Source organism: Atheta coriaria, unplaced genomic scaffold, assembly GCF_025399875.1.
Source record: "Atheta coriaria isolate IRGN ID8LTWV9N9 unplaced genomic scaffold, Caltech_Dcor_3.1 hic_scaffold_6_pilon, whole genome shotgun sequence".
Classification (NCBI taxonomy): Eukaryota; Metazoa; Arthropoda; class Insecta; order Coleoptera; family Staphylinidae; genus Dalotia; species Dalotia coriaria.
The window spans coordinates 2885716-2903925 of record NW_027045448.1 but is presented as its reverse complement, the minus strand read 5'-3'; the positions used below and the strand labels follow the sequence as shown (position 1 = coordinate 2903925).

The 18210-nt window shown below is 38.2% G+C and overlaps 5 protein-coding genes across 10 annotated transcripts; 3 read left to right on the top strand and 2 right to left on the bottom strand.

The window, feature by feature from the left end:
• Positions 1–129: 129 nt before the first annotated feature.
• Positions 130–11628, top strand: gek (serine/threonine-protein kinase gek). Of its 5 annotated transcripts, XM_065305251.1 has the most exons (21): positions 132–343; positions 1288–1530; positions 1593–1717; positions 1798–1929; positions 1994–2157; positions 2240–2651; positions 3263–4219; positions 4284–4397; positions 4562–4711; positions 4903–5113; positions 5183–5354; positions 5420–5526; positions 6746–6787; positions 7290–7543; positions 7600–7801; positions 7855–8141; positions 8198–8903; positions 8985–9468; positions 9557–9728; positions 9805–10035; positions 10090–11628. In XM_065305251.1, exons 2-21 carry the CDS (start codon positions 1320–1322, stop codon positions 10204–10206), a joined length of 5250 nt encoding a protein of 1749 aa, XP_065161323.1. In that variant the 5' UTR covers positions 132–343; positions 1288–1319; the 3' UTR covers positions 10207–11628. The 5 variants fall into 5 exon arrangements, with proteins under 5 accessions (XP_065161324.1, XP_065161320.1, XP_065161322.1 ...); XM_065305248.1 differs by having other exon boundaries at positions 131–343; positions 9805–11628; XM_065305249.1 differs by lacking the exon at positions 132–343 and adding an exon at positions 556–962 and having other exon boundaries at positions 9805–11628.
• A 126-nt stretch (positions 11629–11754) lies between these two features.
• tctn (tectonic) lies at positions 11755–15494 on the bottom strand. 2 transcript variants are annotated; one of them, XM_065305257.1, is made up of 6 exons: positions 15156–15494; positions 13550–13786; positions 13318–13498; positions 13062–13252; positions 12438–12995; positions 12232–12382 (listed from the first exon to the last, which is right to left on the bottom strand). In XM_065305257.1, the coding sequence occupies exons 1-6, from the start codon at positions 15492–15494 to the stop codon at positions 12368–12370; spliced, it is 1521 nt and encodes a 506-aa protein (XP_065161329.1). In that variant the 3' UTR covers positions 12232–12367. The 2 variants fall into 2 exon arrangements, with proteins under 2 accessions (XP_065161328.1, XP_065161329.1); XM_065305256.1 differs by having other exon boundaries at positions 11755–12995.
• Positions 13986–17089, top strand: PQBP1 (poly-glutamine tract binding protein 1). Its single transcript, XM_065305258.1, has 2 exons — positions 13986–14111; positions 14173–17089. The coding sequence occupies exon 2, from the start codon at positions 14199–14201 to the stop codon at positions 14940–14942; it is 744 nt and encodes a 247-aa protein (XP_065161330.1). The 5' UTR covers positions 13986–14111; positions 14173–14198; the 3' UTR covers positions 14943–17089.
• B9d2 (B9 domain-containing protein 2) lies at positions 15531–16179 on the bottom strand. Its single transcript, XM_065305260.1, has 2 exons — positions 16038–16179; positions 15531–15973 (listed from the first exon to the last, which is right to left on the bottom strand). Exons 1-2 carry the CDS (start codon positions 16123–16125, stop codon positions 15531–15533), a joined length of 531 nt encoding a protein of 176 aa, XP_065161332.1. The 5' UTR covers positions 16126–16179.
• Positions 16980–18133, top strand: LOC135794107 (intraflagellar transport protein 22 homolog). The gene is made up of 4 exons (XM_065305259.1): positions 16980–17119; positions 17206–17378; positions 17480–17670; positions 17729–18133. The coding sequence occupies exons 1-4, from the start codon at positions 17060–17062 to the stop codon at positions 17842–17844; spliced, it is 540 nt and encodes a 179-aa protein (XP_065161331.1). The 5' UTR covers positions 16980–17059; the 3' UTR covers positions 17845–18133.
• Positions 18134–18210: the final 77 nt, after the last annotated feature.

The window sequence follows — 18210 nt, the reverse complement described above, 5'->3', positions numbered from 1 at the left end:
TCAAACATTGACCGTCAGTTTAGTTAATCTGGTAATTTTCACTTTATGTTGGTATGTTAGTTCTAGTACCTCTCTTACCCACTAGATTGCACTACGTGTCGGTGATGGGATCGGCAGCGCGGACAGTGCGTGTCGGCTACACAACGCGAACGATTCGAAGCATTCGAAGCGCCTGTCGCTGCACACCACACACCGTGCTTCGCTAGTGGGGGTGGTGGTTCGGTCCGCGACTGACAATGGCTACGATTAAAACGTAGAAGAAGTGCCGTCGTGCCAGTGCGTGTAAATGTCGTTGAAGATTTAGTCAGCTCCTCTCCGGATTGCCGTCGCCGCGCCGCTCAAGGTAATTATAGTAGGCATTGCAAAACGCTGCATGTGTTCGGCAGAGAGCAGTTGCGGTCGCAATCACGTCGCCGCGTCCGTGTGCACCTACAGTATGTGTGTGCCCGCATTCTATGTGCTATGCGCGATGCTCACCTAGCAGTAGCAGTCCCACCTCAAAAGTTCTATCATGTTTATATTTAGGTTATTCATAAGCCTTTCGTTCATACCGATTCATTCATTATTCGAGGATGTAGCCCGCTTGTTGCAATTAATTAGTGGATGTGTGCGAATCGGCATCGTCTTGCTCGCAGTAATGTTGCGGTAGTTTTGAGCGTTCGATTACTCATTGCGTGCATTCGCTCCGAATTCAAATTGATGGCATTGTCTGCTCCTGCCTGCGCGTTAATTAATTCTTGCGCCGGATTTAACTCCGCTCGCTTATACGTTGTCGCTGGTGTTCTAATGCCGCGATTGCAACAATGACAATCGGGTTTATATCGTTCGCATCGCTCCTAATGACAAGTGCAAGCCTCGACTGCGTGAACTAAATCCGTCTGGGCCAGTGCGGGCAGCTTCTTGCTTCGTTTTCGATTGCAAATTGGAAATATATCACTTCGATGTCGTGCCGCTCGTGAAAGGTATAAAAAAAAGCAGCGCCGAGAAACGATTTCATAATTCATCATCACAACAATACTAACGTTGGGTACGGTTTGGACGTGTATGTGAGCCTGTGTGCATATTATGTGTGGTTCCGAGTATGAAAGTTTATTTTGATTCAGATTCATCAAGCATATCCATTATGAATACAGCATTGTGAACATTGTGAACCAGAAACCGTCAATGTGTGTGTGTGCGCGCGCTCCTAAATGAAAGTGCCATATTTAGAATGATGAACACAAATCACTTCTAATCAAATTCGTGAATCATGTTTTGTGCAATTGTGTGTTTTTGTTTGCATTCCAGCCCTTTACATATGAATGTGACGACTTGTAACTATGAGTGAGCTGCAGGCTGGTGGTGGAGCCATGCCCGAAGTAGCCGGCGAGCGAAGGCTGCGCCAGCTGGAGTCCCTCTTTTTGGGGGGCCCAGTGCAGGGGCAGACCTTCAGCATCGAAACTTTAGTGGACGTGCTCTTGATTTTATATGATGAATGCTGCAATTCCAGTTTACGGCGGGAGAAGACTGTTTCTGCTTTTATAGAATTTGGTAAGTGTTGTATTCATTCAAATGAATACTTTTTCCATTGTAATACATTTTATTGTTTACAGTAAAACCTGTGGCTACGAACATAAAGTCTATGCGATTGACTAGAGATGATTTTGAAATTATTAAAGTTATCGGTAGAGGAGCATTTGGAGAAGTTTGTGTTGTGAAGATGCGAGGTTCGGACAAGGCAAGTATTTAAGCATCTATATAATAATGCTTGCTTAGTGCTATGGTAGAGAAAAAAAGAATTATTTAATTTTTCTCTAGGTGTTTGCCATGAAACTACTTAACAAATGGGAAATGTTGAAGCGCGCAGAAACGGCGTGTTTTAAAGAAGAACGTGATGTTTTAGTATACGGAGATCGCCGATGGATAACTCATTTGCACTATGCCTTTCAAGTATGTTGTTATTTTTTGATAATGGATTAGTCAGAATCGAATCGTTTTTTTTTTTTGTTGACAGGATGAATCGAACCTTTATCTTGTTATGGATTATTACTGCGGTGGGGACTTGTTGACATTAATAACGAAATTCGAGGATCGTCTTCCAGAGGATATGGCCAGATTCTATATTGCAGAAATGGTGCTGGCTATTGATTCAATACACAAACTCCGATACGTGCACCGGTAAGTTTCTAATCTGCAACATTTCTGTTTCGGTTCGTCAGTTTGTAAATGTTAATAATGCAACGTGTTATTTGCTTCGCAGTGATATTAAACCGGACAATGTTCTGTTGGACGCAAACGGACACATTCGCCTGGCCGATTTCGGCAGTTGCTTAAAATTGAACGAGGACGGCACGGTTCAGTCGAACGTTGCCGTCGGAACCCCCGATTATATATCGCCGGAAATATTGCGTGCAATGGAAGACGATCAGGGCAGATACGGGCCGGAGTGTGATTGGTGGTCGCTGGGCGTTTGCATGTATGAAATGCTATTTGGTGAGACGCCCTTTTACGCCGAAAGTCTGGTGGAGACGTACGGCAAGATCATGAATCATAAGAACTGCTTCGATTTCCCCACCGACGTCGAAGTGTCTGATGCCGCTAAAGACTTGATTAGGCAATTGATATGTAGTCAAGAGTTCAGATTAGGTCACAATGGTATACTAGACTTTAAGGTGAGTTTAACTTTTGTTCATTGCGGTTGCGTTCTGCGCAAATTCGCCCTCGAAAAGCTATTGCTATACATACAATGATGACAAAATTGAATGACCTGGTCGTTGGTAGGACTCAACCCATCTCGCACGCCTTTGGAATCTTGTTGTGTGCCGATTCAAAAGCACACTTCGTAAAGACAAAGGTACAATATAAATGTTCGCGGATATTACAAAGCTGGTGGCGTGTAGTGTAAAGCCGTCATGCGAATACTTCGTGATACATTTAAAGCATGAGCGGTTCGCGATTTTCGTGAATATTGTTATTAACCATGTTTAACATCAATATTTATTTCACTTGAGTCGCCACGACCATTCAACTTCATTGCGTTCGACAAATGCCTCGCACGCGTTGCATTTGACGTAACGTTAAATGGAGGGTTTGAGGTCGATTTGATGAAATACCAGCGACAATTTCGAAGTGCGATTGCTTTTTTATCTTTGTGTTAGCGATGAGTATTTATGCCGATGACGATGTGATTATTCTTTAGTAATCTGAACCGTGTCAATACTTCCACCGTATCTAGTTAACATTTGAAGAGATATTACGTGATTGTGTGATTTTTAAATTGCAGAATCATTCGTGGTTTGAGGGTGTTGATTGGGACGGTATTAGAGACAGCAATGCACCTTACATACCAGAAGTATCTAGTCCAACGGATACGTCGAACTTTGACGTTGATGATGCCGATATTCGCACCTCCGACGTAGTGCCGCCAACCGCAGCGAACTCCGCCTTCACTGGCTTGCATTTACCTTTTGTGGGCTTCACGTTCACAGGAGGTTGCGCGATGTCTGACCTGAGTTCGTCTCCCGTGAATAACATAGATAAACAAAACAAGAAGAACCAAGGCGGCGATATAATGTCGTTAGGACTCTCTCAAGAACATCCAGTTGAAAAACGGATGTCTCCCGACGGCACACGTAAACTACAGGACGAAATTAACGTCCTTACCAAGCGCAATTGCGAATTAGAATCACAGTTACGAAGTTTTGAGAGTACCGGCACTCAATCCAACGAATCCCAGGATGTCATTGACGGCAAGCTGAAGGATATGGAAAAGATCGTGCGTATACTGCGACAGGAAAAGGACGAACAACTAAAAGAGAAGACCGACCTGCACGAAAAGCTGAAATTACAAGACAAGGAACTGAAAGATGCGCTGGCGCAACGCAAACTTGCAATGGCGGAATACACGGAGGTGTCAGACAAATTGTCCGAACTGCGACAGCAAAAACAACGGCTGTCACGGCAAGTTCGAGATAAAGAGGAGGAACTCGAAACGGCTATGCAGAAAGTGGACTCGCTACGTAATGACATTCGCAAAGCGGAAAAGTTGCGAAGGGAGTTGGAGTCGCGTGTAGAGGATGCGATTGCCGAGACCGGAAAGGAGAGAAAATTAAGAGAGCGGTCCGAGGAATACTGTCGGCAGATGCAGGCTGAATCTGATAGATTGCGGGTGCGTAGTGCTATGGATCCGCGAGACCAGCAGGATAACCATAGATTAAAAGCCGAATTGGAAAAACTTGAGGTTAGTTTCATTTTTCTTGAATAAAAAATCGATTTGTAAACACGTAAACTGTTTTTTGTCCTAGGTTCAATATAATGAAAGCCTGACTCAACAACAAACTCGATACAATATGGAACTCTCATCGCTTAGGGAACAGTTACATGAGACCGAAACGCATCGCGATTTATTGGAACGCGAGGTAATTATTTTCTTCATAATTTTATGCGTATTCCTTGAGATCGTATCAACACGTGCAAATAGCAGATAATCCAATAAATTATTTACCACCCGCATGCTTTTCTTGTAATATTTGTTGTGCTTGATATTCTGTTGTTACGGTTTTGTTTTCGTTATCGACATTAGGTGCAATCGTTAAAAGAGAAACAGGAGAAGGCTCGCCTTGAGGCTCTAGTCGATAATGAACAAACAATTTCCGAGCTAAACCACCGGCGCGATATGGAAAAACAAATGATGCTCGAGGATAATAACAAATTGCAATCCAATGTGCATTTTGTAAGTTTGTTGAGTTTTTTTTTTTCGTTTGTATTTGTTGGTACTTGGTTTTTACTTCTTCTTGTGCTAATTTAGTTTATGGCAATGTTTAACTCGATCCAAAGAACCCCTAACTGTCATGTGACTGAAGATGCTAACATTTCTGGATGAATGTCATCGCCCGGACGCGATTATAACATGCCTATTTTTAGTTGACGGAGTCCTTGGGTCGGCTGCAGACAGAACGGAACGCTTTGGAAGTCGAGTACGAACAGCTGCGCGGCAAGCAAGAGAGTTTGGGCCAATGGGAATCGCAATTATCTGAAATCATTCAGTGGGTGAGCGATGAGAAGGACGCCAGATCATATTTACAAGCGTTAGCTACCAAGATGACCGAAGAGTTGGAATACCTGAAACATACAGGTACGTAACCCTCTTTGCAAAACTAAAATACAAGAAGTAAGAAAAATGCATACTATATTTTCTGCACAGGTGTAACGAATTCAGTCGGGGCCGATAAGAACTGGAAGAATAGGCGATCTCAAAAGCTTGAAAAAATGGAACTGCTCAACCTTCAAAGTTCGCTGCAATCCGAAATCCAAGCAAAACAGTCGATAAGTGAAGATTTGAGTAAAACACGCGCAGAGTTGTTGGCCGCTCAAAAGTATGACAGATTCATGCCGGCAGCTTTGTTCACATTGCTCTAAATATAAATTTTAACCTTTTCAGAGAAATCCTGGCATGCAAGCAACGCAATGATTCAATATGCACCGACCTGAAGCGCAAAGAGAAGCAAATTAAGGATTTGCAGCAGCGTCTAGACTCTGGAGAAGGATGTAAGTGCCAATTTATGAATCATTGTTTTCTAGTCTAGATATGAACGTTGCAACCACTCGAAGTTTTAGTTTTATTCTCATAGTATTACACATTACTTTATTATGAAATGAAATCATCAATACACATCCAAGTATGATTTTCTTAAGTCGAATTTATTACGTACGTGATAATTGTTTTTAAAAGATTAATTCAGCCACGAAATGTGTAGATACAAACTCGATGAGTGGGTGCAGTGATTCCATATTAGCACTCCCAAGGTATTTGTGTATTTAGGCGAGGTTGATAACATTGCTTTCTTATATGTGATGTGATGTGTTCAGTGGGTTGGTGGTTGAGGCAGCTGCCACTAGTCATCGGCATCACGTCCTGCTTCTGGGGAATCCTTTTGTTATTTCTCCGATTGTACGGTTAAACGAAACAAATCAGTTAAATGATTTGGTCACAAACGAAAACTATGAGTACATGAAGTACATTTATTATCATACACACTTATGACAACACCATACAGTCGAAAATCTCAGAAATCTAGTCATTTTTAGCTGATTGAACACGCGTGTAATATGTGCGATGTCATACTCACTTTACTTTTTTTATTGACGTTCGTAGATATTTATATTCTACATAATTTAATTGCTCTGGTTATGAGATTTTTGATGGATTTACTACATGATGGTCCTGTTTTTTTTTTTTCGTTTATGTTTCATTCTTATTATTATCAATTGTTTTAAATTTGAAACGTGGAAAAGTTAATATTTACTTTTCGTAAATACATATCTTTTGTTGTTATACAATATTATTATTATTATTAGTTTGTTCTGTTGGAGAATGCTGCTTGAGTTTATGGTTATTAAAATTGTTATGTTTTATAAAGTCGTGTATCAGTTTGATAAAAAAAAAAGTGAACATTCAATTTTGTTGTGTCTTGCTTTTTCTATTCAATTTGCCTTTTGTAATATATACTTTCGAAACACCTACTCAATACAACATCACTGCGAACGTAGGTAATTCTTGCTACTCATTGTCATTTAAATTTAAAAGTGTAGATTTCTTTAATAATCAATTCCATCGCACGCCATGGGCGCTTGTGCCTAGAGCGATTTGTGAAAGCGCGACAGAGTAGTGCAAATAGTTTGAATGCACTTTTATCGATGGACCTAAATGTAGTAGCGCAGTAAGTGTGCATAATAAGAATGTTTTCGTTAAACTTGTTACATGCAGCAACAATTGGAATATCATCGTTTCTGCGACGCCATATTAAGGGTTTGTTGACTAGTTTCAAGTTGTTTAATTTTGTTTACACAGCCCACAAATAATACTCATACGTTTAATAAAAGCTAGAGCTTGACAAATTAAGCTTTTATATTGTTTTTTTTTCATATTTGTACATTGACGGCTTGGAGTGCTAATATTTTGTTTGTGTTACTTTTATATTTTTACTGGACATCGGCGACAGTTACCTGTTCTAAACCAAATTTGTGCTCTGTTTTGTTTCCACCGGCTGTTAACAGCACTCACTGAACAATTCGGCTCAATTATTCAAATGCGCATTGAGTTGAGGACCGTGTTGTTTGTTTTAACTGAAAGTCTTTGATTTGGATTGATTTCTTGTTGGTTTCGGCGTGTGGAAATTTTGTGATTTTCAGTTGGAACTGATTGAAGTGTTATTAATATTCATACAATGACATCGTTAATGACAGTAAAACATCATTATCATTTTACACATAGGCGTAGAGCGGTGGTTTATTGTTTGGATTGTTTTTAGTACTCGAGAGGCCTTCGTCCCAAATGAGCTACTTGGATCAATTTCTGAAGGAAACAAATTCAAGTCAGCAGCATCATCAACAACAGCAACAGCAGCAACAACAACATATGCATGCAGCGTTCGCATTTGAGACGGGATCAGCTCAACAGTTGCATTATTTGGGAACTTCAATAGAGTCCGAGGAAGGTGATATTGAAGATAACAGAGCACTTAGTATTAATAGCTCGAAGAGCAACTTGTCTGAGATGAGTATCGTAAGTTTTTAAAATGATTTTATTTACCTATTTCTATACTACGTGTTTGTTACCAGCACACTCAGGCATCCCCAATGAAGCTAAAACTGCATCAATTTTTGGTGCGCACATTTTCCAGTCCGACAAAGTGCAGTCATTGCACATCTTTAATGGTTGGATTGATGCGTCAAGGTATGGTTTGTGAAATATGCGGGTTTACATGTCACACAGCTTGCTGTCAGCATGTACCTAGCGCTTGCCCAGTGCCACCAGATCAAAGTAAGTCAGCACATGGTCATATGATTACGGGAAATACAGTATTTGCGTTTCAGCTAAGCGTCCATTGGGCATAGATCCCACCCGTGGCATTGGCACGGCGTACGAGGGATACGTGAAAGTACCCAAGCCCGGCGGCGTGAAGAAGGGCTGGGTGCGGCAATTTGTGGTTGTGTGCGACTTCAAATTATTTCTGTACGACATATCTACTGATCGCAATGCCTTACCGAGTGTTCACGTTGCTCAAGTCCTCGACATGCGCGATCCCCAGTTTAGCGTTAGTTGTGTTAAAGATTCGGATGTTATTCATGCGAACAAAAAGGACATTCCTTGTATATTTAGGGTAAGTAATATTGTTTTAAAGTAACATATTGAAATTAATTTCATAAACTCTAATAGATTACAACGTCCTTTATGGAACCCCCCGGGCCCAGAAATTCAATGCTAATGTTAGCTGACACGGAAGGCGAAAAGAATAAGTGGGTTGTGGCATTATCAGAACTGCATAGAATTATGAAGAGAAACAACCTACCCAATACCACCGTGTTGATAGCTAGGGAATTGATTGATAATTCCTTGACGCTTCTGCGGAACGCCCACAGTGCGGTGGTTATTGATCCTGATAGAATTGCTTTGGGGACAGAAGAAGGTTTGTTCTGCGTTGACTTGGATCATAAGGAGATTGCTCGGGCCGGCGAAGGCAAGAAGATATATCAACTAGAATACATCGCCGCTGAGCAGCTATTAGTAGTATTGAGTGGCAAGCAGCGTTATGTAAGGCTTGTACCCGTAAGAGCTTTGGACGGCGATGAGACCGAATGGATAAAGGTAACAGAAAGCAAAGGTTGTTCGTTATTCACCGTGGGTGCAGTTCCGGTGAATCCCGGCCCGGTGTACATCATTTGCGTGGCCGTGCGTAAACAGCAGAATACTTCCATCATCTTGTACGAGATTACACGGACTCGTGCACGACATAACAGATTACGTGAAATACAGTTACCGGTCTGTGTTCAGTCTTTACAATTGCTGTCCGACGGTAGATTGTGTGTCGGTTCGCCATCTGCCTTTACGATTTACACCATTGCAGGAGATTATCCGCCTATTTGTAAGTATAATCTTGTTTGGCATATTATATTTTATATTGGCTAAATGTAATTGTATACGACTGTTGACTTATGTTTTATAGCACTACTCCATCCAGAAAATCCACTCCAACAAACACTCGCTTGCAGTGCCGTGGATGCACATCGCGTGGTCGAATTACCCAAGTTTGAATATTTGCTAGTGTTTGGCACACTAGCTGTGTATGTTGATCGCCACGGACGCAAGTCTCGGGACAGGGAAATAATGTATCCGGCCGTGCCGACGGCGATTGGCGTCCGGGATGGGCACTTAATTATTTACAGCGAAACACATATTGACATTTTTAATTGCGTGACTGGCGAATGGGTCCAGACGTTGAACGTGAAGCGTTCACGACCATTACTTGAGACTGGGAGTTTAACACTTTGTGTCTTACATGACTTAATTAGTATGCTTTACTTATCTAATATACATCAGCCGGAAGTATTGAATTTGGAGAATCTTTTTGCTGTGGATCGTGATGGCAGGACAGTGACCAGGCCTAGACGACGGTTTTCCTTGAGAGAAGGCAACAAATCTCAAAGAATGTAAGTTGTTTATGATTATTTACACTTTCTGACTTCTTTCAGATTTTATTGTTAAACTCATAACATAATTTAAATTGTTGCATTTCAGAAGCACCGATCGCCGCTCTAAACTAATTTCAGCACCAACGAACTTTAACCACGTTTCGCACATGGGACCAGGCGAAGGCATCGAAAAACAGCGACTCATCGATCTTACAGCGACCCCTCCGGGGCTTGTAGCTACTCCGGAAACTCCATTGCCACCTCCTGTGCAACCTCGAGTAAGTTCTACAAATAATAAGTCTATTATATGTGTGAAAATAATTGAATGGTATTAACGTGAGCTATCGTTTACAGCCAACTAAAGTAGCACCTTTGCCACCGAAACACGGTGAACGCAGGCGCCCAGAAATATCCAACCCGCAACCGTTACGCCCCGGCGCGTTTCCAGCATACAACGGAGCTCGTCGAGCGGCGCCGCCTCGACCTAGAGAACTGCCGCCGGCATTACCACGACCCTCCGACACGTCACCATCGCCGGATCCCGCCAGCCTAGGCAGCATGTCCTCGTTACACGATATGATTAAAGTAACGTGCGACGCCTACTTTTCCTCACCCGAAATAACCGCTACTCATTTCCAGGGTACGGAAAGGAACAGCAGCCCTCGGCACTCGATTGCCAGCAACAACAGTTCCAATCTCTCGACACCGCCCTCACCGCAGGCGGATCATCATCATAGCTCGAGTTATGATAGCTAAAAGCACCACTCGATGGTCACAGGCTAGATAACAACAAAGAACTGGCAGTGGGCGCAGAATGCGTTTGACGCTCAGCATTCAACATCTTCTGCTTTCTTATTCTCCTTTCTTGCGTCGTCAGTTAATTGTATCGTTCGATTCCTAACGTTACTTCAGTTACCTCGGCAAAGAATTCCGCTGCCTCGAGTAAGCATTTTCATGAGATTACTACTTAGTTTACACCTAAAAAACGACAGCTTTGGAGCCTCTTGTACTTAATTTTTTTATTCATTGTGTATATTTACTATTAATTTATTATCACGAGATTATCGCGATATAGTTGTGTGTCTACATATTGATTTTGTGGGTGGAACAAGTCAATTAATAGTTTGGAGCAATATTTTACAAATCAAAATAAATCACTGACGAACGAGACAATTATAAGTTAGCGCCTGAACAAACACTTCAGATATATGTTTTTAATAATTTTATTTTACAATTGAAATAGCAGTTAGTCACTTATGAAATTTTATTCATATAAATAAATATATAAATATATATTGTTTTTATAGACGTTTATTTATAAATGAGAGAAACGAAGTAAAATCTGAACAATTTTATTAATTTGTATAACTATGTACTGTATTATTTTGTATTTTATTTATTATTGTGTTAACAATTTGTATATTGTGTATTTTGTGAACGAGGCGGTTAGTACAATTGGGTTATGCGATTTAACAAATGTAAACCTTAGAGTAAACCAACCAAGTAGATTAAAGAAAAGCAAGCAAGCAAGCAAAGTGTTAGTTAAAACTGCATACTCGTATTAGGAAAAGTCATTATAGGATAAATGCAAATGAATCGATTTAATCCTATCATTATCGAAAATTGAAAGTGAGACAATATTGTAAACTAAACATTATTAATAATACCATGTTGCGATTAGAACTCAACTAGCATTTCAAGCAAAATTCTTAGATTTTATATAATATCTTCATTGTTATGCGATATTAATATCAGGAATATATCGTCAAATACGAATCGAATACACACAATCACCCATTAACAACACTATATGAAGACAACCGTTTTCTTTTTCTACGATTTTTTAAATGTTGCAACATACTTAAATAACGGTTTAAATGATTTAAGATGCTAACATACACACGTAATGACACATTTATTTTCATAATTTAACAGTATCGCGTAACGTTTAGTGATTGACGAGCACGTATGTCGTCCAAAATGTTTTGTGTGTTATAAGCTCATTTCAAATGTTGATTTTGTAATGTCAATATAAATTACAAAAGAAGTGAAATGAAAACATGCGCAATTTGAAACAAAGATGATTGAGAATGAATAAATATTGTTTTATCATTTAATATAACGATATAATCCACTATTGTATAAAGTATGAATATATCTGTAATTTATTTGAATGAAGTACGATTTTGTTCTCTTTAATATTAGATGCAGTTTTCAGATCAGCTTTGAAGCGCCGCATGGACCGCCCAAATAACGTTTATTCTTGTTCGATTAATAAGATATTTTGGTTTATTAGAAGAAAAATATTTTCACACACATGCTTTATTTGAAAACCATTAAGCTAAATAAACAGTTACAGTTTGTGAAACCCTAAATAATGTTTAAAACATGAAGTTTGTATAATACGCTTTAACCAGCACGCTCAATACAAAAATAATGTTCACAGAACAACTTGATATACTCAAAGCTCGATTTTCAACTTTTATAAACGGATAAAAGAAATCATGGGGCAATTTGATATCTAATGAAGGTGGATCAACATATTTCCTATTCCGAACACCAGTAACATCATAAAACATTACTTCACTATGCAATGCGACATCGGTAAACACATTACCATTTATAACATGCAAATCTACGCGGTGTAAGTGAACAAACTCAACGTAAATAGCTGAAATTCGGTTCTGTTCGTGCTCAACTCGCTCGTAAAATACATTATATTTAATTCCAGTGCTTATATTTTGGCACGCAATGCTATTGTTGTCAATATCCTGGCCGTAAGTTTTGTTAAGCAATTCTTCAGGAAACATGTCGAAAAGAAAATGGCCCCAGTCCTTCAAATTCTCGTTTTGCGCATTTCCAAAATAACCAAAGGTTGTATTACTGGTGGTATTTTTGTGTTGCTTCTGATCCACATCTAAAGACCAATACGCTAGAATATTGTTCTGTAATAACCAGCAAGTGTCATTTGCAGTGGTGTTTGCTACCTTAACAAACCCTTGACCGTGGATGCATTTTGTTAACATGTTGTAACCAAAATTAAGATTTTCATAGAGAAAAGGGGAAAGTAAACATTTACCCTGAACGTTTTTAGGCAATACTAAAAAGTTTTCAATGTAATTCAGTGCAGGGCGTTTTAAATACTGCGTTTTCTGGTAAATCGTCTTGTTGGTGGTAGAGTTTGTTGTCGCATTTATAACCGTAATCAGTTTAGCGAATAGTATGGGTTTGTTAATCTGGTAACCTGGATTTCCGCTACGATAATTAGTGTAGTTAAATTCTGTTTGGTTAATCCACAGAAATTTAACTTCATATTCTTGGTCAATAGATGATGTGGGAAGCGTAATATTTTCTAGTGTTAGGCTTAAATCTGCTCCCTGGATGCCGTGAGTGCCATTATGAACAAACGTGTATTTCACTTTGGTCACTATATTGGTGCACATCTTTGTCGTGCATGCTGAAGTTGTGGTATTGGAGAGATTCCAACAGGTGTACAAATTGCATTGCTTCAGGTTGAATGGTATGCACACATTTTTGGGACAGCCCTGTAAGAAAACATTGATTAGTAACAGACGATTTACAAATACATGTTTAAGTTAAAATTCTATTACCTCGTAGTTCTGAAGAGAAATGTTTAGGAATCGTAACGATGCAATTGTTGTCCAGTTTGATTTGAAATAACGGAGAAACAATTGAGAGTTGTGTTCGGTTAGAGTTTGCCTGCAAGTTGTTTTTAAATTTTGTACGTAATGTACTGGCTTAGTAGTTGTACAATCGGGAGTTATAAAGTTGGCCACCAATTCTAAAAGTCCAAATAAATGGTTTCAATTATTTAATTTTCAATTAAATTTTTTATAAATGTTTTACCCAGGTTTTGTGGATTTGAATAATTCTTTAACACGTAAATTGAATCCCCAAACACGGCTGTATGATTTGTTAAATTTCCATTCTTTTCTAAAAAGTTTTCTTCATAATTTTGGGCATTAGACCACTGATAAGAAGAACTTTCTTTTATCACAATATTTGCATGCAATGGTTGTAGAATTATCTAAAACATGCTCAGTTGAAATTTTCTTTAAAAAATATAGTTTTAAAATACCTTTTTCTTTTGTTTGTAATAATGGGCCGGTAAGTTAGTTTTAGCAATGCAGAACAAACTATTTTGATGTACTTCTTCTTCATATAAAGTGCGATTGTTGTAAATGTACTGCATATAATTACAATATCTTGAATTTGGGCGAGGTAAGTTAATTGAATCTTGGCAGAAACTAAATACTTGCTTATTTTCCAAGGAACAATCTTTGTCACAACAGCAGTTTATATCGCAAAACCGATTCTGAAAATTAATCAAAAGTAATGATAATCATTATTGCCAAACTGCGTACTACGCATTTTCTACTATCACAGTTGCGCGAAACATGTCCTATTTTCTTTAAGTTATACATGTGTCGCCGTTGTAATTTAAAACAAGGAACAAGGGAATGTATTAAAACAAAACTTGAATTCAATTCAAAATAGGCGCGGTAGGTGGCGCTGGTGTGTATTGCCTCATTTGTTGTGAGTAGCAGTAGTTGTGAGTGATTGTGTTTCGAGTTTTGTTTGTTTCCCATCAAATTCATAGCACATAGCGTTAAGACCTCAGTTCAAAACAACGTTCTTAGGTGCATGAAGAAAATTATTGAATTTATCAAAGACAATTTAAGTTATTTACAATAATTTTAGTGCTATTTAAAAGCAAGTAACCTACAATGCCTCTACCTCCGGCTCTAGCTGCAAAGCTAGCTAAACGAGGCCTTGTAGCTCAACACCCAGAAAAACGCGAACGTGAAACTAAAGAAACGAAAGTAGCATCATGCTGCCCAAACAAATATAATATATATCATGACTGCACAACATGGTGTCAAGTGCACTGGAAAGTACAATCGTCACCTGAACCAAGATACTTAAAAAATATTAGAAAACTACTGGAGAAATATCCACTTCCAAAAAACTGCACTGAGCAGTTTGACACAGGTATAGGAAGGTATTACTATTGGAACATGGAAAAGAATCTAGTCTCATGGCTGCCACCAACTCATCCCAAGGCTGTCCTCACAGAGTCTGCATCTAAACTTCGTTCAAGATTAAAGGAAGAAGAGGCATTTGATAAAGAAAGCAGAGAGAGAAATAGGGATCGTGAACGTCGCGATGACATAAATAGAGATCGTATAAAAGACAGGAGCAGAGATGATGACAGAAGGTCCAAACATGATGATAGAAGTGAAGGAAAGAAAAAACGGTTCAAGCTCTCAGAAAAGTTGGATCCAATGGATCCTGCAGCATATTCAGACATTCCTAGGGGATCATGGAGTGATGGTTTGGAGAGTAACAAGAGTAAGGCTGATTCAACTGCATCAGGGGCATTATTTCAACAGAGACCATATCCATCACCTGGTGACATTTTGGAAGCTAACAAGTCCAAGGGATCAAAGAACTCAAACAAATATGACTAATAAACATAAAACAAAAATACTGTTTAGTTTAAACTAATCTATCTATTTAAAATATTAGCTTGCTTTTCTGTTGCAATCTATCAAAAATAATTTTGTGACTTAACTACCAAATCAAGTTGGAAAACTATAATAAGTCTTGTAAAAAGAAATCAGTTGAGTGTATTTGCAATAGTTGTTGGGTTGAAAATTGCTATTCATATTGTTTTCACTTACACGTAAATCGCAGTCGCAGTCACTTCTGTTGCTCATTTTAAACTTATAATAGCTGGGTTGCATAGGTTCGTTCTTCCACTTTTCTTTACGACTTGACCCTTTAACATTCGGTGCAGACGTTGTAACATTTCCACAAGTTCCATTATTCGCTGTACAACTCGCCTCGGTAGTGGTTGTCCCAGTTGGCAGTAAAGTGGTCGCAGTGGAATTGCTTAAAACCGTCGCAAGCGTCGTGACTTTCGGACTAGAAGTTGTTGCAATTGTACTAACAACACTGCTACATATGGGTGCGCTCAACCACCCAAGACAAACGAGCAATATCAACGCTTTCATGTTCATCTACGATTATCAGTTAATACGATAAATGTAGATGCGTCACTTGTATTCAATCCCAAACTTGTGAAAATTTCTGAAGACTACGTTCAAATCGAAAGTCACTACGCCCATCGCTTCGGTGTTCAATTTATACCGATCATTTGTAGAAAAAATTAAATCTGGATATTTCAGTTGAGGTCCTCCACCGAGAAAGTACTGCACAAAGCGTTCTTTGATATTGCCAAACGGACGCCAAGTATAGCAGTGCAAAATGTGACTTCCTGTGGTGGTTGGAATGGTAACGAAGCCGTAGCCGAATAGGTGACACCTCCCAAGCCAGTCCAAGTGATAAACTTGAATGTAGATCTTCGGCCAACCTTGCAATCCAGTGGTGACTAAATGCACGTCGATCGGAAATGTCCAACGGCAGGTGTTTTCAAACAAAGAGCTTGTCACCTGCGTTTGACCCTCCGCTTTTCCTGATATCAGCTTCCAGTTTGATCCTGATTTAAGTTGATTTTTGTTATATTACGTAATTTGAATTAATTGATTGTGTCATATACCTACCGCAATGTAAGTTCCACTTGCAAAAGAGGCTTTGAATCGGAAAATCTTTAGCGCTAGTTATTTCGCCAATAATATACACTTCAGCCATTGAAGTTCTCTCAGGACCCACCGAAAAAGCTTATACCACGATGGAGAAGGTTTATTGTTGACGCGTAATAAATACAAACATTTTGCTTGGTAACGGGCGCAATTGCATACAAACAAATAGTGCACGATACTAATAGTATAAAATGTGAGCACACGAGATGGTACAAAGGGTGGCTATTTTTTTCATACAAGTTTACCTTGTTTTAGTACAGCTATTCAATGCTACAAAAAGACATTAAATAATCTAATGCGGCATTCTAAGAAATATTGAGCATTTGGCTTTTTAAGATATTAATTGCCAAAAATTAAAATTTAAACTCTAGGAGTCTAATAAAAATTAATGCAGATGCAAAGAGCAGGCCTTGTGGCATGCCATGCTTTACCATACAAAATTTTGAATTTTCTTGTCCGCATTTAAATCATTTAGTTAACTGTAGTCTAACCTTACATTTTGTGTGTCTAACTCATGTTTGAATTGCATTTTTCGTATTAATATATTATTTAACAATGAAAAGTAAGCAAGAATTATACAAAAACACGATTCAGGTTCAACAACTGACCAGCATAAAACAGCAAATACAACAAAATCTAGAACAATTAAACAATGCCCTTATATCTAATGATTTATTATTTCTACAACTAACTACTTTGGCAAAAAATGATACAAATCAAAAAGATGCCCCAATACAGTTAAGGAATGAACCAGTTAATAGTAAATCTGTAGATAATTTTGGGGTAATCAACGCAATTCAACTAGACTTGGGAGAATCGGCAAAATCTAGGAGAGTTCCAACCACAAATATGGATGAGGAAGATGACACAGAGGATGAAGATGATGATTGACTTGCTTGTGTTTGTATTCACTGTTGTCATGGTAATTCAAATATAACATAAAGTGTAATATCAGTACATATTTTATCAAATAATATCTGAAAATGTCTAAAGTAAAGACTGGGCAATTCAAAGTGAGAATTTTGTTTATTGGACCTTGCAATGTAAGCATTTCTTTATTCCTAAACTTAAAAATTCTTAGCTAATAGGATAAAATAGTAGTAACAATAAATACTCCTTTTTACATTAGGTTGGCAAGTCTAAAATTGCAAATTTTCTTGCGGATATGAGTCTTGAGCTGCCTGAAGATGTTCGTGCAACTGATTCTTTAAGAATACTAGAATATGATTTGAGTGATATTGATGTTAATAATCAAAAGGCTAATATTGATGTTCAATTATGGGATACTAGTGGAAAAGAAAGGTATGTGCCTGGATTCATATATAATCAATTGTTTCTAAAGACATTGAAGCAAAAATTGATTCAAATGAGAATTTTATCTGTTTTACATTCTTTATTTCTAGTACATCAGCATACTGGCCAATTCTTCGTAAATATGCGGACGGAATTGTATTTGTTTCTTCAGGTGCTGATGAAAATGGAGTCAAAGGAATGGACTACATGTACAATTACTTCATAACTCAGCAAAACTTCAGTTTGCGTGCTTGTTTGGTTTGTTCTTTAACAAATCCAGAAAGTAACACTACGAAATTGCGTAAGATTTTAATGTTTAAATATATATCTAGCTTTTAATCTAATAAATTTGTTTGTAGCATCAATGTTCACGAAAATATCTCAGATAAATGTGAATCTTGAAGCCAATTCACAAAAGTTCAGACAGGAATTTACCAAATTTGTTATTTCTGTTATTAATACCATGGAGTACTAGATTTATAGAGTATGTAATAATGTATTGCCTATATTAAAAGTTTATATTTATTAGAGAATGCGTAATCCATGGTATTAATATTTTATTTCTTAAAATGTCTGCATTTGTGCCATGGAATCATATCTTATAATTCTGCAAATGCACAAAATTACACTATATGTTGTTAGAGAATGTTTCTCACGTTGCATAATTAATAAGTACATTAGGTGTGTTTGCTGATCAACTAAAGTCACAATTATATCTCTTATCTAATTAAAACCTAATGCTTTCTTGAATTTGATTAAAATAATTGTTTTTACATACAAAACCTACATATACTACTAATCCAATAATGGTTCAGAATTACTCGTATTTGAAAGTCTTATT